General features: G+C 38.8%; 2 protein-coding genes across 3 annotated transcripts in view; one reads left to right on the forward strand and one right to left on the reverse strand.

The window, feature by feature from the left end:
* The window catches only part of dop1a (DOP1 leucine zipper like protein A), a 35,373-nt gene extending 17,284 nt beyond the window's left edge, over positions 1 to 18,089 (reverse strand). Inside the window, exons 1-14 of one of the 2 annotated variants that reach the window (XM_042489227.1) lie at positions 17,725 to 18,089; positions 15,452 to 15,647; positions 14,591 to 14,772; positions 13,583 to 13,753; positions 10,615 to 10,804; positions 10,090 to 10,188; positions 9,458 to 9,557; positions 7,549 to 7,658; positions 6,508 to 6,622; positions 6,224 to 6,344; positions 5,489 to 5,608; positions 4,758 to 4,875; positions 3,654 to 3,683; positions 2,340 to 2,606 (exon numbers count right to left, since the gene is read on the reverse strand). In XM_042489227.1, coding sequence (XP_042345161.1) covers positions 2,340 to 2,606; positions 3,654 to 3,683; positions 4,758 to 4,875; positions 5,489 to 5,608; positions 6,224 to 6,344; positions 6,508 to 6,622; positions 7,549 to 7,658; positions 9,458 to 9,557; positions 10,090 to 10,188; positions 10,615 to 10,804; positions 13,583 to 13,753; positions 14,591 to 14,772; positions 15,452 to 15,589 — 1,761 coding nt within the window. In that variant the 5' untranslated portion in view covers positions 15,590 to 15,647; positions 17,725 to 18,089. The remainder of the gene's footprint in view (positions 1 to 2,339; positions 2,607 to 3,653; positions 3,684 to 4,757; positions 4,876 to 5,488; positions 5,609 to 6,223; positions 6,345 to 6,507; positions 6,623 to 7,548; positions 7,659 to 9,457; positions 9,558 to 10,089; positions 10,189 to 10,614; positions 10,805 to 13,582; positions 13,754 to 14,590; positions 14,773 to 15,451; positions 15,648 to 17,724) is intronic. The other variant, XM_042489228.1, reaches the window with a different exon arrangement.
* A 1,325-nt stretch (positions 18,090 to 19,414) lies between these two features.
* The window catches only part of ube3d (ubiquitin protein ligase E3D), a 31,127-nt gene continuing 22,779 nt past the window's right edge, over positions 19,415 to 27,762 (forward strand). Inside the window, exons 1-5 of the mRNA XM_042490481.1 lie at positions 19,415 to 19,704; positions 22,829 to 23,040; positions 23,571 to 23,661; positions 26,253 to 26,475; positions 27,645 to 27,717. Coding sequence (XP_042346415.1) covers positions 19,613 to 19,704; positions 22,829 to 23,040; positions 23,571 to 23,661; positions 26,253 to 26,475; positions 27,645 to 27,717 — 691 coding nt within the window. The 5' untranslated portion in view covers positions 19,415 to 19,612. The remainder of the gene's footprint in view (positions 19,705 to 22,828; positions 23,041 to 23,570; positions 23,662 to 26,252; positions 26,476 to 27,644; positions 27,718 to 27,762) is intronic.

Below are 27,762 nucleotides of genomic sequence, written 5' to 3' on the forward strand. Positions count from 1 at the left end.
CCAAAATGGAAATCAATATTAAACAAACAAATTAAACAAATACAAATGTGTCTATATTGAAATGTCATATCAAAATGCCTTATGTGAAAAAGGTGAAGAATGATGACATTACCTTGTTGTTTCTAACAATGACAATAAACTAGTGAATTGAAAGTGATCAAACAGATAGGTCCACCAACAAAACACAGCACTGCAACTTGCAAACACTTCTAACTTGATGTGAAGGGCATTTAAAAGAGGGACTAACACAAGACTTTATAACTATGTCTAATTTATTAATGTTTTCTTATGTAGCTATGATCAGATGGGAAATGTATGCTTAATTTTAGTAAATCTCTGCATTTATATGTGCTGTACTTGAGCATCTTAATGTTGGGCAGCATCCAATCTCGTAAGCCACTGGCTCTTGGTCGGAAGACTACTCAGCCTCTGAGAGCAACAGCCAATATTTAATTCTGTCAAAAACAGACATTTCCATTTAGAATTTAAAATAAAAACATGATTACGTATATAGTGATGTAATCAATATCTCAGACTTTCTTCAATTAAAATGTGTAATTTATTGGGTAAAAGTATCATCACTGCACTGTTCTGCACACTGGTCATTATACAGTGAGTCTGAACACACAGCTGTTGGGTTTGACCTGAGGGACGAGTGCAGCCTGAGCTGTACACCAGGCTGGAGTCCTGCTGCAGACACACTGACAGACGTTCTTACAATTGTTTGTTCTTACAGTTCTTACAAACAGTCAGCCTTTGGGAGCCTGAGGGCTTCCTGGGATGCATTTTGATCGTGGCAGCATGCACATTCTGGAGCCTGGACTCAGATGGCACGTTAGATAGCACGCTCTCTATATGTCCCTCAGGGTTGGGGGTTGGGGCGTGATAGTATTCAGAGGATGTATGTGGAATATTTTCCACTCTGATGGATACGGCTCACCCAAGAGGCATCACAAGCTAGTCAACTCTTCTTCCTGGGTTCAGCTGTTGGCTAACCATCTTCTGTCTTTCTACTTGTCCTCTCTTCTGTCCCTCATGGGCCTACCTCAATCTATCCAGCCTGTATCCATCTCTGGCCATGGGACTGATTTGCTGAACTTTTAATCATGCCTCACTGAGCTCTCAAACACTTAAACAACCAGGCTGCCGGACAGGGACCAGGAGGAACGGGACAGCTAAGCGAAGTATTTGTTCCGAACAAGTCTTCAAATGCCTTGTGTCGAGGGAGAGTGGGATGGCAGGGCCAGTCATGAGACCACCCAGCCAACTGCAGCACAGGGCAGGAGGACAGCAGGAGCCAACCAGAGCCGGAAGGGGCCCTGCTCAGGGACCAGGGAACACCACCAGAGCCTGAACTGATGGATTTTTGGGCAGTAACTTGTAGGGGAAGTGGGTTAAGTGGGTCAAACTAGAATTTACTCAGACTGAGGCAGCAACAGGGCCTGTTAAAGGATCAAAGACAGAACTAAAATGATCAGCTGGCAGTGTTATTGAAAGGTATAGTAGTGGCATTAGTTTTGTTTGGATTCCCGTGAACACTTTTAACTTCTAACTGACCACTAAAGCAAACAAATACTCAGATCGTATCTTGATTGAAATGGCAGAAGAAACTTGCTGTGCATTGCAATACCCATTCTACCATACCATACAGTATGCCAGAAAAAGATTTAGTATGTTCAAATAAATAGTATGTCAGACGCAGTATACCAAAGATACTAGGATGTTCTACTACATTCGGTCAGATTTTGCAATATGCAAACCAGCATGATTTTCTAGCTATTCTTATCCACAATCCTCTGCACAGCGGCAGATATACAACATCTTGACAGCTGACTGACAGCTGACAGAAGCTGCAATGACAGATGACAGCACATTTAAGTGACTGATGACCAGTCAAATCGTAAAAAACAACAAAAAATTAATAACGATAGAGAAACGCATATGTAGGCTAATTAAATTAATATAAAATGTTAGAATCAACAATGTATGCAGTTCTAAACTTAAAAGTTAATCATTCTTAAGTAACTAGAGCAGAGCTTTCTGGGTTAACCTCTGTCTCTGGCAGGTTTGGCGAATAGTGATTTGTTTTTACATCCATGGTAACACATATGAGAAAGAGGGTCAAAGTCCAGCGCAGTGTTACAAAGAAGTAATATGTCCCAACTGTGTGTACTGTATGCAATAGTACATACTTAATAAGGGCAGCCGTAGCCCCTACTAAAAATAAAAAGCCTGGAATTAGGAGCACACCCTTGATATTTAACACTTTCCATCGGATATCTGTTACTCCTAGTGAAGAGCACTGCCCTTCCAAATTCAATTTTTTAAGTTTTCTTTACCCGTTTGTCCTCCTTGTCTCTGCTCTTATCCCTTGCTGAGTCTGCGAGATTTCCTGTGTTGCTGGGGCGGCCCTGAGGCTGGGGGCCCGATGGCAGGGCCAGAGGGGACACCAGCGGCGGCTGCACTTTGCTGAGGATCTTGGAGCAGAGGCGAAGGCAGTGGGTGAGCTCCCCGAGGCCCAGGGCCTGCAGGTGACAGGTCAGAGCCGCCACCATGCGCAACAGCAGCTGAGGAAGATGCTCTGTCTGGATCTCGATGTAGGTCTCCTGGAAATGTTGCAAAACACAGAAGTGAAGTGAGGACTTGAGGTGGTGAACCTGGTATAATGTAATTGATGCCATTAAATAAGACTGTTGCTGGACTATTATTGAAGTCTTCAAAATTAATTGTTGTCATATAGTTTGCTTGCTTAAATGTTGTTAGATACACATGAACATCTAAACGTATCTTATTTCTTTTGTGCCTAGTGACTTGGCAGTGATAAAAGCTATAGATAATTTAATATCAGGACAAAATACTATCTGTTACTTAATCTAAAAATATCAATATAAAAATGCCTAAGATAGTTAGGGTGTAAAATTGCTGCTGTTAATACAGTGTGAGACCATTTATCCAAAGACGTACGTCCAAGCTTCTGTTCTGGTCTTCATGTGACCGTTGTTGTTTCATTTTAGTAAAAAAAAAGTTTTGTTTTTCCTTGAAAAAAAGACTGCTCTGCACACTTAGATCCAATTCAAGTATTTAATGATGTCTTTGTCATGAAATACATTGGACCTATGTACCTAAATGTACAGAACCTTCTTTTCACCTTAGTGTTGTGTCGTGAGCGTGGTTGTTTTTTTGGTTGCGTTGTTTTTTCTTTTTAGTTTTGACAACAAGCAGAACTAATTTTTATGGAAGAAAAGGGGAGCAAAAAAGAACAAAAAATGATAAAATGAGCATTGTAACAATAAATTTAAAAAGTCATATTTCTTACAAATATGTGAGCTCTGCAATAACATATAACTGCATGCATGCTTAACAGAAAGCACATACACACTGGGCGGAGATTTCATTTTCACAAGATCCACACCAAACAGCCAGGGTAAGTTTTCACCACATGTAATGACTGGTATAATCCGACTTCTTCCTCTGGATCATTGTTTTTTTTACCATTTAAAGGTGACAGTCAGTCAGTCATTGTGAAATGATCACTCAAAGCAGGAGCAGGAACAAAGACAGCTTGAGGGATGTTGGCAGGACGTTGCAGAAATGTTATCGTAGCCTCAGTGAAGCAGGGTGAGGTGAAAAAGCAGGAAAGAGCAGTACTTTACCTGGCAGATTACCCTCATGCTTCTAGTAGGCTTCAAGGAGAAAGAGCAGATAGTTTGAACAGACAGGAGCAAGCAGAGCACAGGCCACACAACACTTGGTTTGCAGAAACACACACAGGCACACGGCACACACACACACACACACACACACACACACACACACACACACACACACCATACTCTCTGCCTTTCTCGCTCGCAAACTCACAGAACACGAGGTTCTCTTTCTCTCGCTCTTTCAAACATAGACACAAGCATTTAAACAGGGTAATAAAAGAGTGAGGCATTTCCAAACTCTTCAGATTGGAAATACTATACAGACAAGCAGATTTCTGTAAGGATGCAAACAATAGTTTGGCAGGGAAACTAAACACAGGGTTTTTAAAACCTGTGTTGAGAGACTGCACACATACACACAGACACAGAGGAGAGAGGAGGTGCAAACACACAACCCCTAATGATGGCCATAACATCCCAGACTGAAAAATGGAACAGAATGACAAATCTGAAGACATGGAAGCCAAATTGCAAATGTTCATGGATGGTGTTCGGAACATACTGGATTTAAAAGGAGGTGTGTGAGCATAACTGGAGTGAGACACAAAGAATGACGTGGAAAGCCCAAGCAGGGGCGAGGGATGGGGGAGTGTAGACGAGGGAAAAGAGAGAATTTGGTGGAGAAGTGCATTAACAAAGAGGGACATTATAAGAAAACAGAACTCTAACTCACTATAAAGGAAGGGCGATAAAAACATGAGAAGACAGGGAGAGAGACTGAATAATGATAAAGACAGAAAAGGAGAGAAAAGGACATTTTGAGCAGGAACAGCAACAGCGTGAAAGTGTGGAGTGGAGTAAAAGCAAAGACAGAAAGTGGAAGAAAGAGAGAATGGGCGATACACAGAGAAAAAAACAAGGCAAAAAAAGTAAGAAAGATGGAGAGAAAAACAAAAAGAGAGTAAGAAAGGCAGAGAGAAAAAATGATAGACACAGATAGACAAAAGGTTGGAATACAGAAAGAAAGAAAGAAAGAAAGAAAAAGAAAAGAAAAGAAAAGAAAAGAAAAGAAAAGAAAAGGCAGAGGGAAAGAAAGAGGAGTCTCACCAAGGAAACAATATCCAGTAGGAAATCGACCAGCTGACAGAACTCCACCAATGAGAGCTCTGGAGGATCTAAGCTCCCAGCATGCCTTGGTGCACGTGTGCTGCTGTTCTCTGTCCTCCTGCAACAGAGCCAGTGATGTAAACAGTAGATCCACTTTGTTTGCTCTCAAAAGTTGAGGTGTGGGTGTGATGGCAGTGGGAAAAGAATCTTGGCACACATTAAGCCCCTGCTACCAGAGAATAAAATTTCTGCTGTTAATACAGTACGAGGCCATTTATCAAAAGATGTACGCCCAAGCTTCTGTTCTGGTCTTCATGTGACTGTAGTTTTGTTTTTCCTTGAAAAAAAGACTGCTCTGCACACTTCACTTCAATTCAAGTATTTAATGATGTCTTTGTCATTAAATACATTGGACCTATGGACCTAAATGTACAGAACCTTCTTTTCACCTTAGCGTTGTGTCGTGAGTGTGGCATTTGTTTTTTCTTTTTAGTTCAGAATGATTTAAACTAAAAAGCGTCCCAAAACAAGAGCAGCAGAGCAGCGGTGTCCCTTTGACTCTTTCTAAAGATGAAACGTCCAGCAGGATAATGCATCATCATAAAAATGGCTCCAAAAACATGACAGGAACTTTAGTTTTCCCCAGATTTCACCCTCTGCTAGCTAGGTGTGCATCATGAAGTGGAGACCTGAGTGTACAAGTACACATACATTTAAATAAACAAACAAACCTGCAGCACTCCTCAAACCAACGGGCGATGTAGTCCCACATGTAGTACGGCTCAAACGAGTTGAACAGGAGGTTGGCTGTTTTAATCAGCTCTGCCGTCTTCTTGTTCTCTCGCAGTTTGCTAAAAAAAAAAAAAAAAAGAAGAGGGAAAATTAGCATCATGCTATTCATGGTTAATATAAATTAACAAAACATTCATTATACTGCGAGCCATGATTTAAGTAACTTGTAATTTTCAAATGTTTTGCCATTTCCAAGGCACATTTACAAAACTTGAATGTAGAAAATCGTGTCATTCCATGTCTTATGTCTGCATATTTTACACAAAAATTCCGATTGTTGGCCATTTGTCATTTTGAATAACCCTTTTATGAAATTGCATATGTTTTCATATCTCTATGTTGCAGTTTGACTTATTTTCCATACAATTATTAGTAAATTGCAATCCTGTCCAAGTATTACTTACAATGTTTTGATGCTGTAAACATAAAATGTAATTTGCTTTAATGTCTCACAGCTGTTCTATTCTACCTGTGTTTTTCTGTGATGATTCAACAACCAAACTTTTATTTGAGAGGTTCGTGTTATGCCAGGTTCAGGTTCGCTCTGACAATGTCGGCTTGGATCATGTATGAAACACATCCAGACAAACATGTTGTGTGGTCTCAACTCCACATAAGTCTATCATATGTAATGTCTCAAAGACACAGGTGGGCAAGTGGTGGGGTGGACTGACCTGCTGAGGTGTGTGTGGTCTTTACTGAATGGACTCTGGTTTTGGAGGTCCAACTCTGTTCGGCACTGTGTGTATAGAGTCCGAAACACCTCGATCAGAACATCCTCTAGGATTGCTGGACCTGCAGAGGGGTACATATAGATATGTGAAAGGATATACACAGTGGATGTATTACATTTTGTTTATGCGACAGGCTGCTTGTGTGACATGTTTCCTTATTTATGAATTTACAACACAAACAAGAATGTGTTCTGTGTGTGTTTACATATTGTTAGACTGGTTACCAAGTTCCGGTTTGTCCAGCAGACTGATGAGGATGCGAAAGGGCTTGAGGTCGTGCATGAGGACGCTTTCCTCTTCCCCACCTCTGGCCTTGCCCTGCAAGATCCCCACCATTGCCTGAAACACACAAACACAAGCACACATCTCTGTTACAGTAAAATATCAGAAAGTATCTGTATACTCCCGAGCCACTTGACACCTTTATTTGGTTTTTATCTTTCTTTAAATTTTACCTTTAATATTTGGCAGAAGCAATTCCATATATGCATTGAATGCCCTTCCTTTTTTATTTATTTTTCACGCTTCGTCTGTCACATAATGGTCTGAAGCCTGGAACAGACGGTCTCTGTAGTACCAACCTTCTCCCAATGCAGGGAGCTACAATAACTATCTCAGAGCAGATGGCAGAGGAGCAAACAACAAATAAAACCAAAAACAAAAACACTTTCAAAAACAAAACCTCCCCTCCCGGTTATTCCATTTGCTCCCTGTTCCAACCCCTGGAGTACCAGAGCTCATTACATGCCAGGAGGGCAAAGGATGATTTGAGCAAGAAGGGACAGATAGCACAAGTCTCTGTGTGTGTGTGTGTGTGTGTGTGTGTGTGTGTGTGTGTGTGTGTGTGTGTGTGTTTTTGTGTCTTTGGGAGAATTGGGAACTGTCTTCAAAGGACTGGCTGCTGGGAATAGGAGAAGACAGCAGGACAAAAATGCAAACCTCAGGGAGGATATGGGAAGAGAAGGATAGAAGGCAATAGATAAATTGTATGGCAGACAACTAAGGGCCAGATCTGCCAAATTGAGGGCAAACTACACACGCATGCACGCATGCACGCACGCACGCACGCACACACACACACACACACACACACACACACACACACACACACACACACACACACACACACACACACTTCCCTACCCCACATATAGACATATTTGATCTCAGGAGACATTAGATTTGGGGATTTTTTGAAAGCTAATTTTACACATTTGAAACTACTTTTCATTGGCGACATATCCGCCATTTGCTTGTCACCTCACCTGGACCAGCATGTCTTTCGAGAAGGTGTTGAAGTAGTGGCTTGCATGTTCCTCTGGGTTGCTCTGCCGAGTGCTGCGGGGGCCTATTATCACCCCATTGTTGTCAAAGCCTTCAAAAACAAAAACATGGCGTTAAAATTGCATACACACTCAGATGTACATCTAGCAGATTCAAGCACAAGGCAAGAAGCAAAGCACATATCTAGAGTGGAACATATGCAGATTTAATCATTATTCAGATAAACGTTCTGTATCTTTCTGTTAGTCCTCTTCTTCTTCATCTTGCTTTTTTGTAAAGTCCTGATGACTGTTCCCAACATCACTCAGATTTTAGTCATGTTATAACAAAGTACATCTTGGACTCTTTACACAGTAGAAGTCTAGCCAGATTTCATTATCACTGAACAGTTAAAAGTGTTATGCCAGCCAAATAGCTGGAGCTGGACAAAATATTAATAGTAATATTATTTCCCATTAATTGGGGGAAAAAATCCTGTGACTGGACCAGTATCTGGCTAGAATCACACAATGCTGTCTATCTTTGTATACGACCTTCAATCCACTTTTTAATTGTTCCTTATCACTGCTGGTGATGTAGAAATCTGACATATTCTAATGATGTAATCATTGCAAGTTGTTTTGGAGAGGAGCGTAAGCTTGATACAGTCAGTGTCCATCATTAGCCATGCAGACACTTACCAGCATGTTCATCCACAGTGAGTTGCAAACAAGAGAAAATAAAGTAAGGGAATGATCATCGCAGACACAAGCCTACTGTGTGTTCTATACAACAAAAAAAGATGGAAAACCTAGTGTAGGGATGTCCTGATCAGATCAGATGGAGACATTAGATTTGGGGAGTTTTTTGGAAGCTAATCTGGCCCAGTCAGTGCATTTTTTTAATTGATCTGGATCTGTTATTTTGATCAAGTCCCCCACCTGTTCCTTTGTGTACTTCTGCCATCATAGAGGTGTCATAAAAACAGAAAGAACGATTTGTAGCAGATGTTCAGATTGTATTGAAATGTTGCTACTCCAATTAGTAGGAACTGATTTTTTTTCATGTTCAACTCAAGCTGCTAAACCAGTTTTAGTGAACTAGTTTTACTATAATGTTGTAATAAGCAGAATAGAGACTGATTTTTATCTGTTGTGACTGGGGTAATTAAAGTTCAGCTCTAATATAGTAATAATAATATTACTCATTTATAGTGTTCTGCACTTTTATAACAATGCTACACTAAGTGGATTTGAGAGCTCTTTCTGAAGACATATTTTACTGTTGTCACTTAGATATTTTGTGGAAAAAAAAGTTTCACCAAGAGGAACTGTGATAAGAGCCATATAAAAATATTTTTAGTTAATTTACTTTCTAATTTTGTAAAAACAAAATAAAAAAAACCTTAGAAACTGTTTGGATGCAGACATTTTTTTCTTGAATTGCATTGCAGAGCTATTAATCTGTCATACACTCTGGACTGATTTGAAAAACTTTTTAAGTACTTTATGCGTGCAATCGGGACTCAGTATCGGGAGATACTCAACATCAAATGACTCGGATCAGGATCTGGGTCAAAAAAACTTGATCAGGACATCCCTAACCAAGCGCCTATGCAAATTACAAAACAGAACAATCTGTACATAACGGTTTGTACACCAGGGTTCCTGCCATTGTCCATGTAAAACTATTGGTAAGTAATGTGAATCTTCATGACAACAACCACTTGTGGTATAATCCTGTAAAGATTTACCTAACATTCTTGGACATCCTGAAATGAGAATTTCCTCTTTTATAATTAAAACAGCCATTTAAATTGTCTAAATTCTACAATATTCTAGATATAACATGATGAGTGGGAACTCTGGTTTATCTGAATATCAGGACTGTGTCTGTGTGTGTATATCGCACCCAGCAGCCAGGCGTAGAGTCTGCGGTTGAGGGACATGTCTCTTCTCAAAACCACATGCAAAGCTGCTGACAGGATCCGGATCATGTCAGGGCGAGTTGCCTGAACACAACAGAACAGACCGGAACAGACCAGAACATTTGTGACAGTTCCTCTCTCCCTTTCACACACATACATACATATGAACACACACACACACACACACACACACACACACACAAACACACACACATGCGCACGCACGCACACACGCACGCACACATGCATGCACACACACACACACACACTGCAGATGTCAGATAAGAGCTGTGTCCCGGCCCTGACAGGCCCAGAAATGTTGTGAGATGAAGGATTTAACAAGCAGCCAACATGAGTCACTACTATGGCCTCATCATGGTCACACACATGCATGTGAAAATGCACAAAGAGAAAAAGACACACGCATCTGAAACATCACAATAGCAATGCAAATACTCAGACTAGCCAATATATGAATAGCTTTATAAATCACCATCAGCCAGTTACATACTGTGGTCTAATCCTGACTGTGAGACACACACGCACCATTACCATACTGCAGTTCACACAGAGGCCTGGAGTCACAGCCACACTTCAGTCACACAGCTCTCCTTACCTGGCTCATATGGAAGGGGAAGCAGAAGAGGATCAGATCCAGGGTGCTCCTTTGCACCAACACACTTGAGTCCTGGACTGAGGTACTGACCGCCTCCACCTTGTGAGAACGGAGACACACTATTACTGAACTTGCCTATGTCCATTAAAAACGGTTCCCACACATTTTTAGCAATGAATTGTCTTTAATTTTCCATAATATTTTACCCCCTTTTCCAAGGTGACTAGAGATGTCAATGCACTTTGACATGTGTTTGGATTATAGTTTGCGGGACATTTCTTGCCAAGTTGCTAATTATGTCTTTCCTGTGTTTTTGAAAGAAATGAAACCAATTTTTTTGGGTTTCAATAGATTAAAATTATTGTGAAACAAGTCTGAATTCAGCACAAGAAAACTGATGTCTAACCAGGTGTTAAAGGGTTAAACTGTCAGCTGTGCAAAGCTTATCTTAAACTCAGGGGCTTCTAATCATGGCATTAAGTATTTTTTAGACAGGATGTTTTTATGTAGTGTGCAGTCATGTACCATGAGCTCGATGTCACTGCCCATGACGTAGAGCTGGTCCTCCATGGAGAGCTTGCGATTGAGGTGCAGCAGAACAAAGGACACCCCGGGGAGACGCACAGCAGGGCTGGTCAGGATGCTGCCCCACAAGGCACTGTAGAAGGCAGACTGCTCCACTGCTGCAGCCACCTTCTCCAACAGGGTGTTGGTTCTATGAAAAACACAGAGAGCACACAGTGAACATGTTTATTATTATGTACACAGCTTGCACGCAGCTCCATCCACTCTTAAAAATGGTGTATTACAGCCTTTTCCAGATGGAGGCAGTCAGTTCTTATGGCTTTCATGTAATGATCTAAATAGTGAATTGTCAAGCAGTGAATTAAACAGAACCACATACATACATATAAGACAAACACAACTGCTTTATCGTTAAGTGAAAAAGTATTCAACTTTCCACTGCTCATAAATGTGGAAGCCCTGGCTGTAGACTTCATGTTTCTTTGGTGTGACCGTGTCTGCTACCTTGTTGGAAATATTAGGTGTTAGGTAACCGTTACTTCGCTTAATTACTGTGTGTTTATGAAGTCACACTAGATTCGCCTACAGAGTATGAAAATAAATCCAAAGTGATCTTGCATGATTAACCTATATTTTGTTAATCATATAGTTTATTTCTGTCTAAGGGCCACAATTGGTTTTGATGCAAAATCACATATATTATAATATTTACTGAGATGCAATAGTTGCAGGAGTTTTATATCTCCTTGGCTGATGTAACATCACACAGCACACTCATCTATACTCATCTGTGAGTGAGAAAAAAATATTAAAAGCACCAGGAAGAGAAAGAAAGAGAGATACAGAGATGGCTGGAAGGATCGGAAAAAAATTGTTCCCATTGCAAAATTGGAGAAGTTGAAACTGAAATTCATTTTTACCAAATCTACAAAATACAAAGAAATTACAGATGACTACTTTGAAAAACTTCACCAAAAAAATCCCAGACTCTTTAACCCTCCCAAAAGAAAGACTCTTTTGAATTACTTCACGAAGAAGAAAGCTCTACAGCACAGCTGGCAGGAGAACATGTTTACAGATGTCACAAAAATTATTTTCTATATATCTTAATAATTACTATTACTGTTATCTGATATGAATTTTGTTGATTAACAGTTGTAATTAACTAATAGCATATTCATCTTATTAAATATTGTTTTTATTTTACTGATATATTATTTTGTAATGTTAATGTAATATGTAATGCTTTGGCAGCAGTAATTTTTGCAGTGGTCATGCCAACAAAGCAACTTTGAATTGAATTTTGAGAGAGAGACAGAGAGAGAGTGAGAGTGAAAGAGAGAGAGAGAGAGAGAGAGAGAGAGAGAGACAGAGACAGAGACAGAGAGACAGAGAGAGACATCAGTCAGTGCTGCTAAGCTTTATCATTTACCCACTGTTGTTTATGAGACCATTTAAATCTCACTGTGAAGCTTTAGTTTGCAATTTTTAAGATATCTTGTAACTATCTAGACAAAATACTCTCAAAATACTATTTGTATCGTGAATTCTCAGTTAAACCAGACGGCACAAAATTGTTATTTCGACAGGTAAGATGGGTGGATTTTTACAATCCTATTGCAGCTTAAAAACATGAAGAAACTCAGATGCCCTCTGTGTGGAAATTATTGAAACAGTAACAGGAAACGGCATCAGAAGGTAGTAAAACTTATGCAATCTCCAGTTAAACTCTGCAATTTGACAATGGCAAAATGACGTCAAAGGAAGACTGTAAAAAACTGCATATCTGATATACAAGTACTAAAATGCTAACATATATAGTATGAATCTAAATCAAAAACAGGATGACAGAATATGTGTTGACCTTTTTAACAAGCTGACATGTTAACGTCACACCAGGAAGAGTGCAGGCGTTACTAAAAACACTGATTACATCTGGCATGAAGACACCCAATGATGCAGTCCACCTCTAGGCCAATTATGTCATTGAGGTTTAAGCTGTGACTACAGCGCCCTCTAGGGCCTTTGAGCGTAATCACGGTAGGTACCTAAACATATCATAAGGTAAATGCATTTATTGATAAATCATGTATTCTCCTTTGCAGAACTATCTGGACAGTTGGCTTTACGTTGTTCTACAACTAAACCTAACCTGTTTTCCAATGAATAGCTTCACTGAATTCTTTTATTACCACCAGGCTTAAATCTGGGAAACCAGCCACAGGTGTACAACCTCTGGGACTTTTAAACAAATGTCAAAATATATAAAGTTTATGACAACTAAAAAGAAAGAGAATTAGATACTGAATGGATATTTTAATATGCAATTTCTTAAGATAATAAATAGGGTCAGGTGATATTAAGAAAATCAACTATCACCATTTTTCCTAAAAAAAAAAAACCCTCAATATCGATATTGTAAGCTTGACTAATGGTGATTTCACAAAATATGTAAATAGTGAGATTTTTGATAAACAATCATCAGTAATGTGGATAGAATGTCTGGGTGGGTAAAGACAAATAAAATAAGTTAGAACAGCCTGGTAAGTTCAGAAAATTAAATCACTTAACTGTAATGCAGCCTTTAAAACCAGTAAAAGACAATGCTTACAATATCTAAAAACTCAATATCTAGTCTAATATCACAAAATCGATATAATATAGATATATCGCGCAGCCCTGATAATAAATGTAACCACTGCAGAAACATATCTGCAAGTATTTCCTGGGATCAAACCACTGATTGTAAAACTGACAGGGTTTTGTTGATGAGACAGAGTTCTTGGGCTGTGTCTTGAGTTTGAAAGATGAATCCTGCAATGACTCATATATCTCATGTATCATTCATATAATCTGAAATCAATTCCCTTCCACATTATGCTATAAAAGGCTTTCTCCTAATGGCCTGTTCCGATGCCTGCATGTGCACATTAAAAGTGGTTTGTCTTTCCATTCCTGCTCTTCTCACCTGTCGTAATATTCAGAGCCCTCCTCCAGACCAGGCAGCACCCCCGTCAGTAGTCCCTGTAGGCCTGGTTTCAGAGTCTTTCCTAGAGGAAGGTAGTAGGTCTCATAGAGCCCCAGGAGCACGGGCTTCACAGACATAGCGGCATTGGAGAGTAAAGGGAAGAGCCCGGAGCTGCAATGAGAAAGAGATACATGAGTGATGTCAAGACTTGATGCTTACATCGAGCAAAGTAATGGCCACTGTGAGTTAGGGTTGCAACGGTATGAGATTTTCACGATATGATAACCATCTCAGAAAATATTGCAGTTTCACTGTATCACGGTGTTACAGAATTATTATCATAATCAGTCAGAATAACCCTTAAAGGAATGAAAACGTTTGAAAAAGTTTTACCATTATAAGTAAGACTATAAAGCATATTTAAACAGAAATATGTATAAAAATAAGTCTTCCTTTTGAAAATAATGCAAATAAAGGTGACAATCTCCATCCAATTGCATTTTTTCAATATCATAGGTAAACAAATGTACATGGTATGAAAATTGTCAGCTTTCATATCACGGTCTATCTTAAACTGCATAACAGAGGGATTTTCGGCAGTCATCGTCACTGTAAATTGCTGTGGAAGTTCAAGTTAGCAGCTCTTGACAGGAATTTACAGTCAGCACTGATAACTGCCTGAAACTGCCAGGAATTGACATAGACTAGCAGTATCAAGGTGAGAGTCACCCCCCAGCCCCTAGGACTGCGTTAAGTTTTCACATGTAAATGACAATGGTGTGAGCTATACAAATGTAAATGACGAGTGAGTGAGTGAGTGTGTGAGTGTGAGTGTGTGTGTGTGTGTGTGTGTGTGTGTTTTCATTAGAAAAGATGCAGAAAACAGTGAATTTAGTCTAATGAGGTACATAGGTATAGGTACATACATACATACATACATACGTATACTGGTTATAATTATAACCAGTATATTGCTGCGACCCTACTGTGAGTGGTACTGTATGTTACCTGTAAAGAAAGAGGTCTTTGGCCAGCCTCTTGGGTCCAATGATCTTGAAGATGATCTCGTACGTCTCCAAGGCTTTGCGGTGGACCCCGCTGGGCAGGGCAGGGTGGAGGCATTGGGCCAGTCGTTTGCCAATCGTCAGCTTCTTGGGAACCACTTGGTACTTTGCATTGTTTTGCAAAACCTGGGACAGGATGTGAAAATGGTGCATGAGGCATGCATGCAACAGTGTAAAAACCAGAACTTTAATCTATGTCACTGACACTAGAGCAGATTAGATGTAATGTGTTTAAAATATTGACACATGATTTAGTTGTATCATCATCACGACATCATTGTTTATTCAGGGAAAATTGACTGAGCATTAAGCTCTTTCACAGGAATGCCCTGAAATTCACAATAGCAGGTTAAAAAGGCTATATAACATGTAATAACAATCACAATATTATGACAACAAAAAACAAATAACTCGCAGAAATGTCTGTAAAAAGATGTGAACAGCAATAAAAACAGTTTAAAAAAACGGTTTAAAAAAAGTTTAACAGCAAACAAATCTGCCTTTGGTGACAAATACTTAACAAAAACAGAAAAAAAATTGAAAATAAAAACAATAAATAACAATCATGTCTGTGAATTAACCACTGCAGGAGCACTGCACAGTAACAATATTATCTAACATACACTTAAAATGCTCTACTGACACATACCTGTCTAACTTCAACACCTCTTGTAACTTGTTCCACATATTTAGGTTATGTTCGTACAATCTGTATGTATTTGTATGTTGTACGTGTAAGTCTGTCTTTGCATTCTTGAGATCTAATGCTGTGTATGTTATGTAGTGCCCCAACTGAGATCATTACCTTGTTGAGTTTGCCCAGTGCAGAGATGAGGTCTGCCCACTCACTGGAGTACTCAAAGTTCTTGAGGGCTTTGTCCACTGCTGCCACATAGTTCCTGTACTTGGAGTCACTGAGCAGCTCCACTTCCTCTGCATTCATTCTCCTGGGTGGTTATTACACTAATGTAAAACTCCAGGCACACATATGTACATCACACCTGCAAGGAAAAACAAGCAGAGGAAAAAGCAGAAGATGAGTACGAGTAGATCAATAATACACAGTGGAATTAAGTTTAAGACCAATTTTCTAATAACCAACATTGAAGAAGGGCAATTTAATTTTGCCCTGATGTTTACTGTAACATAAAACATGATCTTTGTTTTTGTTGTCCAGTGAAAAAATTAATAATCTATGTCATATGTTGGGAAAAAAAACTTTTTAGAGTGAAACATATGGAAGACAATGAACATTATATTACCATTAAAGTATCTAACGGGTTTACCAACATAAGTGGGAAACTTCTGGCTTTCTTGGCAATTGAGATTCTCACACTGTGTGAGATTCCACTGCTTGGATTCCCATCATGAAAAAGAAGAATTTATCAAATTATTTCACAAAAAAGTAGATATTACCAATTCTTTTGAGAAATTCACAACAAAATGTCAGAAAGAAAAAAAAAAGATTAATTAAATTCTACTTCCTCTGTCTGGGCATTTTTAATTCTTTTGAAAGATTAATTCAAATCATGTTTATACCAATTAAAGCCTTCATTTTAGATAACTCAATTCAATGCCTTTCAGACTTATTAGGAATCTGCGGGAACCCTGATTGATAATCTGTTTTACATGGGTGGAAATGAAGAAATATGACTGACGTGCTAAATCATAGAATGGCTTGAAAAAATTCGGCAAAGTTTACACAGGAAGACTCACTGTTGCACACAGTGCCTCTGCTGCCACTCCTACAATGCAGTCTTTCAGGAACACAATTATTGTACAAGTAAAAGGAAAAGCGCTCCAGGCAACAGATTTCCTGCAGCTGTTGAACAGGAGCGGGATGAGTCTGATTGGTGTTCCACATCATGAGGCAGTCCTAAAAGTCTCACCATGAATCAGGCTGTTGTTAGCGCACAGTGATGTTGTTATATCCATGCAACATGTAATATCCCTCTTGTTTTTTGTTATTGTTTTGTTTATATATGTTAAATTCTATACTGGATTGTTGTTACACTCTGCTGTGTAAATAAAGAATGGAGAAAAAAATGTACTGCTCGACATATAAACCTATTACATAGGCTAATATCCACAAATATACACTGGGTTGGTTATTTTATCGATCTAGCTCTGATATTAAAATTGGAATATTCTGATCAACATGCCATTATTTTTTTCTCACACAGCCTTGTCTTTCTAGTGTGGAGGGAATATCTGAAATGGAATAATCAATTTTAGAATAAATTCCTGTACCAACAATTTATTACAATGGTATGTGCTCTTTAGACTGTATAGGCATCAAAATATATGAGAGGCTGAAACTGATTTAAATTAAAAAAAGGAAGTGACATTTTTATAGTGAGCTTTGTCCACTAAGAAAGGCAATAGACATTTCATGATAGACATTTGGACTTGTCACAGCAGTAAAGGTGGTATAAATAACATTGATGATGACTCGGTGCCGATTCAAATGTCCCAGGTAACCATCAGTGAACCATCAAGCACACTGCAGCTACCTCATTACTAATTAATGTTATTGGTCGCACCTGTGCTTTTTCTGCTGTAACAGGCAAAATGTCTGCCGGGGAAAGTGTCTACAGCAGATATTGACGTAGTCTAATGTTTTTGAGATCGTTTAAAAGGAAGACTGTATGCTTACTCAACAGCAGAGTGACTACGGAAGCCTTGTAGTTGAAACTATATTAAATTTCAGAAAATGTAACGTTGTGTGTGAGAAACTAGCTTGTGGCAGCTAGCAGTTTTGCGCTCAGTAAGGCGAGTATGGCTGTATCAACAACACAGTGTACTAACTGTAAAGCAGGTACGCACACCTGCCGTCCCTAATACAGACGCTGCATATGTTAACGTACACATAACAAAAATATATACAAACACATTTTAGCTAAGGAACATTTAAAAACTACTCAGAAATGCGTTATTGGCGTTATTATGTCTGTGTGAGAGGGGGACTGAGACAGTAACGTTAGCTAACAGCTACCTTGTCACTAGCTAGGTGAGGTGACTGCAGCTAACGTTCATGACACTTAGCGATTAAAAAAATAAAGTTTAATAAAAGCTTACCGTTTTAGGATACAGGCCAGCAACTGTCATTCAATCATGTGCCCGGTTCGCTGAGTAAAAACGGCTGACAGCGTCAATAATAAGACTAGCAGGCTGGCTAACGTTAGTAGCAGGTTGTTTAATAATGATGCAGGGCCCGGCTCCGATGTCACCCGCTCATGAGAGTCAGGTCCCTTGAAAAGAAGGCTTTGGAGGCAGACAATGGGTTACTATATTCTACATATTCTTATTCCTCTTCGTAGTGTCCCGCAGTGTGTAAATAAACAGTGATGAGCGTATCAGTAGCTTCCAGTGCCAAAGATACAAAGCGATACGATTGACAGCTCCCAGACTGCACTGCAGATTAGCTGTACGTCCAACCATCGCGGTCCAACTGCTCCGCTCTTCCGCATGGACGTCTTCCGCCTCTCAGCTGCGTCAGCCACACAACAGTCACAAAGAAGACTGTCGGAAATGTTGTGCTTCTCCTTCAATATAAAAGCTATGAAAAAAAATATGTGTGTGTGTGTGTGTGTGTGTGTGTGTGTGTGTGTGTGTGTGTGTGTGTGTATATACCACGTTTGAAACTTTAATATTGCATTTAGCACTGAGCGTCCCCATGTCTGGCATATGTTATTATTTTGTATAATATTATTGAAATTATGCAATGATTTAACTCTTTAAATTATGTGTCTTTCATTTCTTTCTTAGAAATAGCACATTCAAATGCGCTTGCACAAAATAATGACAACAAACAAGAAAACAACACTGTAACAAATTCGTTTTTCCTATAATTTAGTTTCATTAATTTAATTTCATTCACTCATGGTTATGAGCAGTGGTGGAAGAAGTGTGCAGATCCTTTACTTTGGTACACGTACCAATAGCCTATGACACTATGAAAATGGTCTGTTATAAGTTAAAGCCCTTCATTGAAAATCAAATCAAATCAAATCAAATCAAACTTAACTTATAGAACACTTTTCATACAAATGTTTGTTTAGTAAAAGTAAACAAGTATTATCAGGAAAAAGTACATGAACTATTAAACCTAAAAGTACCAAATGCTGAAAAATATTTGAAAAAAAACAAACACAACAAACACTTAATAACCTCAAAAGTATCTGTTAAAAAAGAAAAAAAAAATCAATTTTTTTAAAGGGAAGAGAAAACAAAACTTTTTTTTCACTCTGTGGGAATGAAACTACAAATGAAAAAAGCATGATTTATAAGACAAGGATCAGCATCTTTCAAAAGTTTGCTTTATCTTGAACACCCTTCTCATGTAATACTCATGTAATGCTACTTCTTTGCAAATGTCAACTCATCATCACTCCATAATATAAAAAACTGCATCATTTTAAGACAGCAAATATATTTCTAATGACAACAATATTCTTAATCAAGACATGAACTAAACATACACAATATAATGGTTTTAGAGGTTTGTGCACATAAAGGCGCAAACAAAAATCTGTTTAAATTGACGTAAATTGGCCTATTTGTTGTTAAAAATAGGTGCACGTCATGACCAAGGATGTGATCTGAAAGGGATATATATATACATCTATATATATAGAGAGAGAGAGAGAGAGAGAGGGCGAGAGCGAGAGAGAGAGATTGTTTTTTCATTTTATCATGACCATCATGTGGGCGGGTTCACCCTCTTTTATTTTGAAATGTCTGACCGGATATTCTCGTCTTACTGTGGTGTACTTGACACTGGCGGTATCCTCACGCTGCAGTCAAATACCAACCTCCTGATTCTACTGGCTAATGTTACTCTAAATAAGATAGCGGAGATTTTAGGGTTTTCTTACGCAGAATTTTATGTCGACACCTAGAGTCGTCACCCGGCCACACTGAGTTTTGATTAGTGTCTGAAAATTCTGAACATTTCTCCGCCTGAATGGCAGACCTCGAGATGCCAGCCAAAACACATGGAGTTGGGGTCTTCTTAGAGCTGAGGAGAAGGCTCCAGAGTGGACTGCTTATTGTCGGGTAACGTTTATTATCCTGAGAGAAAGCTAGCGAGCTAAACATTTACAGGTGGCGTTTATTATTTCTTGGCAAGTTTACAGTTTAAGCTAGGCTAGCTAAAGACATTAGCTAACTTGTGAGTCTTGAGTTCTCAACAGCACCAAGACGAGTAACGTCAACGATAGTTAAATGCTAACGTTATGTCTCTGTTGTATTTGTGTCATGTTTAAAACTCTAACATTAGGTTACTTTATGTGTAATTTTCCGCTCTTTGGTTGGACACTGCAGAGTTAGCCATTACAAATATGTGTCACAGAATGTTTTGTTTTTTGTTGTGTTGTTTTTTAATAAATGGGACTTAACGTTAATAACCTGTTGGATACTTGTGATCTCAAGATTCATATTTTTTATGTTGCCCCTAATCCTCAAAGACTCTTGTCACCATAAAATGCCCTCAGTGAAGTTAAGTTTTGAACTCGAGATTTGTATCTATCTTGATCCCCCAAAAAGGTGGCAAATATATATATATGTGTTTCTCCCAAGAACTGTGGCAAATGCAAATGTAAAAAAAAAAATTTACACGAGACCTGATTTTGGTCTTTGCTTATTGTATGATCAATGATGTATAAAAGTTGCAAATTACATTATGAAATGAGGTTTTGCAAGTAGAGTTTTTATCAGTAGTGGAAAGTAAATTTTGCGTTTGCTTAAGTACTAAACTTCAGGTGTGTATACTTTTACATTTGTATTGATTGCTACATCACACTTTTGCATTTCAAAGGGAAATTTTGTACTTTTTACTCCATGATATATATTTGACAGCCATTGCAGTTATTTTACAAATTAAGGTTTTTACTGGCAAAACTTAAGATTTGTTTATAAAATATAATACATTATTATAGATTAAACTGCATAACAGTATATTAAGTTGTTTGACAAACCTCAATATTTAAGTACACCCACACACTAATGGTCCTATAATATATTGATATAAATTTACAGGGGCACTTCTGCATAATGAGTACTTTTAGCATTTTGTTCATTTTGTTGTTGATATACATTTGCTTAAGTAATATTGTGAATGCAGGACTTTTACTAGTGATTGAGTAAAGTGTGACTTTGCTACTTTTACCTAAGGATGTAGTACACCTAAAACATCACTAGATGGGGTTAATGAGATTTGACAGGCAGTAAAATCAGCTCTGGTCTTCGATGAATTTTCAGAGAAAAGCTTATTCAGGGAGAAGTACAAAAATATCCGGCTGAAAGTTATGTGATGGGGTTAAAGTTAAACATTACTCACTAAATGAAAGGCATCAATGACTGCACAAAAGCAGTGTGTCCAGTGATATAATGACAAAAGTAGAAAAACTTGATAAAAAAGTGCAGCCCTATCCAGTTTTTATTTTGTTGAAACAGTGCTTCTGTCAGCTGGTGGTCTTCACGAACGCAGTCATTACTTCCCTTAGCTGAGACAGCAGCACACAGCAGGAGACAGAGGTGCTGTTTATGATTGTTGTAGCATTATTTATAACAGCTCTTTAGCTTAGTGATCTGTAGAAAATATAACTGTCATTTTTATATCTCTCCATTTAGAGTATTTAACAGAGAAAACAAGAGATTTTGTTCTGAACCACAGACTGTTTTAAATATATGATATGATCAGATTTATATACAGTCTATGCTCTGCACATCATGCTGACTCATTAATCACTGTATTGACACCTTGACTTATTACAGATCGTCCTGAATCCATATCTGTATGATTTGATGTTGCCAAGAATTGGCCTGTTGTTCACTTATTATGCTTTAAATATCAAGAACAGAGATTATCAAATGATCCAGCCTCCTAAGTTGAGAAGACATTATTTCTGAGAATAAATGTGGCTCTTAGGGAAAACAAAAGGCTACTCTAACATTAATCTGTCACTCAACAATGTTTGCTGAAATGGTAAATGAACAGTTTGATGTTTTGGATTATTCAGTTTCTTGCTAAGAGTTAGATAAGAAGATCAATACCATTCTAGCGTTTGTGTGTTCTCTATGAGGCTACAGCCAGCAGCCACCTAGCATAGCTTAACATAAAGACTGGAAAAGGGGAACAGATGGCTCTGTTTGAAGATAAAATTGGCCTGCCAGAACCTCTAAAGGTCAAATATTAAGACGTTATATATTGCTTGTCTAATCCGCACAAAAACCAAAGTGTATAGGAAACAAGCTGTGGTTTTGCACAAGTAATATGTGGGACCTTTTTCTTGCTCAGGAGCTCTGGAGACTCATGGTGACAGTGTGCAGCCAGACTAGGTGTTTCCCCCTGTTTGCAGTCTGTAGGCTAAGCTAAGCAAATCTTCTCCAAGCAATATTTTCACACTGATATAAGAGGTATTAAAGAGCTTTGGACTCAAGTCACAAAATTTGATGAAAAAAGACTTGCAACTGGACTTGGACTTAAACACCAATAACTCGTGACTTTTATTGGACCTGAAATACTTGATACCTTCCCCTAAGCCCAGACATTAAAAAATATATTATTCAAAAAGCGAGCTACAAATCCTGAATCACCTTACATTAATGTCATTTTTTCACAGCAAATCGTCACCTGCGTCCCCAGATGATCCACTTTGTTTGACCTGATCTGTTGCGTCCAATCAAGTCTCAGGGGAGAACAATGCCAAACTTATGTTACTGAGTGCCAGTTGGAAAAATGATACCAGGACCACTTTGTTTGTTTACATAATAATAATAATAATAATAGTGTAATAGTGTAATAAAAGTGTTTTCTGTTGACCAATGCATCATTGTTGTAAGCAAACCACATTATCTTTGTATCATTTTTTTTTCCAACTGGCACTCTTAAATATCATAAGTTTGTTACTGACTTCTCTAGGGCTCAAAACTCAAAGTTTAAGACTTGGGAATTGACTGGGGACTTGTCTTGACTTGAGACTTGTGTTGGAATTGAATACAAAGACTTGAGACTTACTTGGGACTTGCAAAACAATGACTTAGTCCCACCTTTGAATATTGATCTTATCATTTAACTCTTGGCAAGGAAATGAATAAACATATTTCTTCAATCTCCATATCTCTCTATGTTACTTTTAAACCAGTGTGTTGAACGCATCTGCTCGTATCTGCTCTTCAGGAAAGATGTTGCCAAAAGTCCTGCCGATGTGGTCGTGACAGGCGGAGATTCTTCTCTCAACATCCGGACCCCCAGAGGCCATTTAAGCTTGAGTTTGCCGGCAGGAGTCACCTTCGAGCAGGGATCCTGTGTTCCAACACCTGCGGGAGAATCCTGCGGAGAGGAGCTGCATTTCAGATTGCGCATCAGTGTCATGCAAAGCGCAAATGAAGGTACAATCATGAAAAGACACGTGCAGCCTCCCTCTGCTTTGCTAGATTCCTCTGTGCCAAAGCGAGAACAAAGTCTTTAGTAGCTATTTAGAGCTTGCTTTCTATTTTGAATTAATTGGATTGAGTGAGTTGGTCATCTGAGACAGTGATGGTGTAAATTCTGCTCTCAAGATCCCTAATGACCAACTAGCAAGTGATCATCAGAGAATACCCCCTTTAAGTTTTGGTTTCATCAGAGAATACTCCCTTTAAGTTTTGGTTTGATCTCTCATCATCAAAAGTTTACCCCAGAGTCATTGCATAACATCCACAAACTCCATCTTTTTGGCATTTTTTAAGTCGAGCGCGAGAATAAGTTATAGCTGAGGACAGTCATTGACAGACCCAATCAGAATCAGATTGATTGCCTGCTCCCTATCTGAGCCACCTTCACCACCCGGTATTTTATCGATTTTGCGCTCTGTAGTACAAGGTTACCACCCTTTCACCAAAGCTGCCTCATTTATCTGTTTGCCTTTGGCCTTCCGCAGAGGCGTCTGACAGCATGATGGAGACACTCCGGGCAAAAGAGACTTATTGCTTCTACTGCCAGGGCTGCATGACGAGGCTGCTCGAGGACAGGTGAGGAGCACATGGAGGAGAAAGAGCATCAGTTGGAAATGGGTTTTTATTTACACCCTCCTTCACAGGAAGAGGAGCGGGTGTTTATTGATGGTGTGACCCAGCCGTTGAAGTGATAGTCTTTCAAAGAAAAATTGATGGATGGAGCCGGAGCAGAGTCCACAGTTATCAAACTGACTGGGTTAGAGTTATAGAGTCTGTGTGACGTAAAGGTCTGCGCTACCCAACAAAAAACAGTTGTGTTTCTTACCTTGAGGTGGTTCAGCTGGACAGTGGTATTGTTCTTAAAACCCTCAGCTTGTAGCTTTCCCTGGTTGGCAATGTGACATGCTGAAAATTGCAATCGCTGCAGTACAGAGACCCTTGGCCTCTGGCAATGTTCCTCAGCAATAACCCAATAAAAGTAGCCAAAAACTTATTTTTTTTGTTTTCAGCAAGGGGCTTGAGAAAGTAAAAATGTCAGGAGAAATGCTTGGGGCAGGGTAAAAGTTCTAATTTCAACAGTATTATGCCTCATTATGCTTCGTAGCAATATGTTCTGTGGTATGACTATGACTATTCTCAGAGGTTAATGCTTCTTTCATTGATCACAAAGTACCCTCTGCAACTTTTCTTTGAAAGGCCTAAAACAGTGCATGATAAATGATTTATTGAAATGAATAAAAACAGTGTTATATTAAAGCTGCACAAACAATTTACTTACCTCAGTATCAACATCACAAGAAAACACAAGGGTCCTTTTTAAAAAAAAAAATCTTCAATCTGTTAAATAAGGTGAAACTCTTCCTGACACAGTGGTTTCCCCTGCATTGCCCAACTTCCGCTTTTGTTATTTGGCAACTCATTTGCAGTGTTTGGCTTTTTGGTCCCACTTTCATAACCAAGCTGACTGTCTCTCATGGGTGGAAATGGAGTTAGTCTCCACTCCCTTTCCCCCCAAACCAATCAATTGGTAACCCAGTTATCAAACACTGTGAGAGTATGGGCTCAGTTAAGGAGGTATTTTAATTTTCTTGATTTTTCTCTCTCTTGCCCTACCCTTAACAACCATTTCCTCAAGCCCTCTTTACTTGACACTGCATTTACAGAACGGCACAGAAAAGGTTTGTTGCGCTTCAAAGATCTTTGTATAGATAACTTTTTTGTGTCATTTGAACAACTCTCTGCAATGTTCATCCTACCACATATTCATTTTTTTCAGATGTTTGTAAATCAGACATTTTTTCCAATCTCAGATACCAAATTTCCCTGACGCACCTGATATGAACACAGTTGATGCTATTCTTTGCTTAAACCCATCACACAAACGTTTGATATCCGCCATCTATGACAAGTTTGCGGAGATCAGACGCGAGCATGTGGTGCGATGCATAACTGAACGGAGTATATATTCCACCAGCGCCTAATAAACAGTCTAGCTTCAAAAATATAAAATCAATACATGGTAGCAGATGTTTTGATTGTGGCAGGCCACCACAAAGATATGAATGTGTGGGGAACCCCGTTGGTGCAATTTCAACAACACGTCTCAGATTTTCCTCTTTTATGCAGTTTACTGCTCACTGTCATTACATGTACATCTTCCATACTCCGTCCATACTGCCTTAGCAATAGGATTCCACCATTATTGTTTTAAGATAGAAGTCTGATACAGATTATTTTGTTCTGAAGCTGCTGATTGACAACATTTTACACAGTGCTCAATATCCTTAAATACGACCACAAAAAGGATTCATTGCTTTTTCAGAGAACTGTGTTCTGGTCAAAGGGGAAAAGCCTCTGAAGTGGTACTTGACATGAAGTCGGCTGTTTAACTTGCTCCTGAAACCTGCCATCTCTTCAGCCTGGCATACATTGTGCGATTTTGAGCTATCCTAGATGAAAGATGACCAATGATGTATGAAATAGCCAGCTTTGTCATCTGCAAACATCAGACTTGATGTTGTTTTAATAGATCCATGTTGCAGAGTGTAGCATGCACTAAACTTGTAAGATTGCCAAAATCTCGCCAGCCTGCAGGAGGCTTTAGTCTTCACAAGTGCATCAAAATTAGGTATGCAGAGTCAGCTAGGAGGCTGGTTTGGACCTTATGGTGGGCCAGGTTTGGTCCGCGTGCCGTATATTTGACACCCCTAATTTAAAGTCATCAGGTGCCCAGAAACTTGACTTCAATTTAATGCTGATGTTGCTTTATTATTTTGGGATGTGTAAAATTCTCATTGCTAATATTTTAGCCATGTTCCACCGCTTCTAAGTGGCCAGAAAATCCAATGTAATCATGATAGTATAATCCTGCTATTAGATATTGCGAATATTGTGCCTGCTTTCCTAAAAAAAAAAAAAAAAAATTCAAAACATTGCGCGCAAGGACTTTTTGTCCTATTCCCCCTTTAGTTTCTGGTTTCATTTGGGTATTTTTTTTTTATTGTTTTCTGTTTTTGTATTCAGATCTTCTCTGACCCTTTGTGTTTATTGGGAGATAAGAGCTTTCACTGCTGCAGCAAGAAGCAATTGATGCATTTTCCAAATATCACTGGACAATTGTGAAAGGAAAACCTTTAATTGCTTTTTTTTGCCTCTTTCTTCTGCAGAGTGTTTCAGAGAGTTCTTCCTCTCCCTAACGGCAACTGGAACGCCATCGTGGACGACTGGTGTTGCCACCCTGATCCATTTGCTAACAAGAAGCTGCTGCCCCGAGCAGAGGATTGTTTACTGGGTGACTCGTTCCTCCTCCTGGCCAGAGACAGCAGCTGTGAACAGACTCTCACTGAGGAAGTGAGTGCTGCTGGCTCAGAGGACAGTCAAGTTGCAAAGGTGAGGGACGTGCAGAAAGACACAACCAGTTTGATCTTTTATTCTTATAAGGAAGACAAAGCCTTTAACCCTTTGGAACCTGAACAAATTGGCCTGTTGTCTTTCAAAATCATGGGAAGAAGCCAATAAGCAACTTAACAAGAAATGGCCAAAAATTTTGCAAGAAATTAGTAACAAAAAAAAGAAAAAAAGGGAGAAAATTACCTGATAATGAGCACAAAAAAAGGAGATTAAAAATCATGAAAGACACAAGAAAATATATAGATATATATATATATATATATATATATATATATATATATATATATATATATATATATATATGTATGTATGTATGTGTGTCTGTGTGTGTATATATATATATATACTTTTATATATACTTTTTTAAAAAATTGATCAGTCCACCATGCTAATTTTTAGGTAATTTTCCTCTCACCATGACATTTTTTTTGCACGTTGTAGGACATTTCTTGCCAAGTTGCAACTTGCCTTTTTTCCCCCATGTTTTCCAAAGAAATCAAACCAATTTACTCAGATTTCAGAGCTGTAAATGCTTGTGAAAGGCACCTGAATGCAGCGAAGGATGTTGATTCAGGTGTTAAAGGCCTAAACCGGCATTTGAAGTTTTGAGTCTCCTAGAAAACCAAGGATTTTTAAGAGGTGTTAAATAAGTCTGGAGGAAAGAACTAACCATCAGGATAATAAGAATTCTATCATTTCAAATATCCTCATTAGCTGCAGTGACGGAGGAAGTGTGGAAAGCACTAAATGGTCAATACCAGATTTGTTTTGATAAAAGGCAAAAATTGGATTCGCATTCGTACCGTACTTACTCACCCACACACATACACACACACTCCTCAGACGGCTGCATCAGTGAAGTCAAACTCTAGCACTCTGCAGACGTGGATTGATCTCCCTACTCTTTTATTAGTCATTCTCTGCACGAGTGGCCCTCTTTGCATGACTGAAAGTGAGAAAATAGAGAGAGAGGCTGATAGAAAGAGCAGAACAAATGACGATCTACCTGCTGTATATCTCTCTCTGTCTCTTCCCCTTTTCTGCCCTCCATCCTGGTTATAGTGGCTATTGATTGCAGTTATAAAACAGCCAAGTTAGAGATGGGGGAATATTGAGGTGAATAATTTTCAGTTTTTTGTTACACACAGAAGCCCTGCCGCAAACTGACACTTGTCTCCTGCAAGAGCTGTTCTTCAGTGCTGGGAGAGGCTGTCGCAGCAGGTATATATCACTCCATAGATTAGAACCATTATTTTCAACAGTGTT

The sequence above is a fragment of the Plectropomus leopardus genome, chromosome 7 (assembly GCF_008729295.1).
Source record: "Plectropomus leopardus isolate mb chromosome 7, YSFRI_Pleo_2.0, whole genome shotgun sequence".
NCBI lineage: Eukaryota > Metazoa > Chordata > Actinopteri > Perciformes > Serranidae > Plectropomus > Plectropomus leopardus.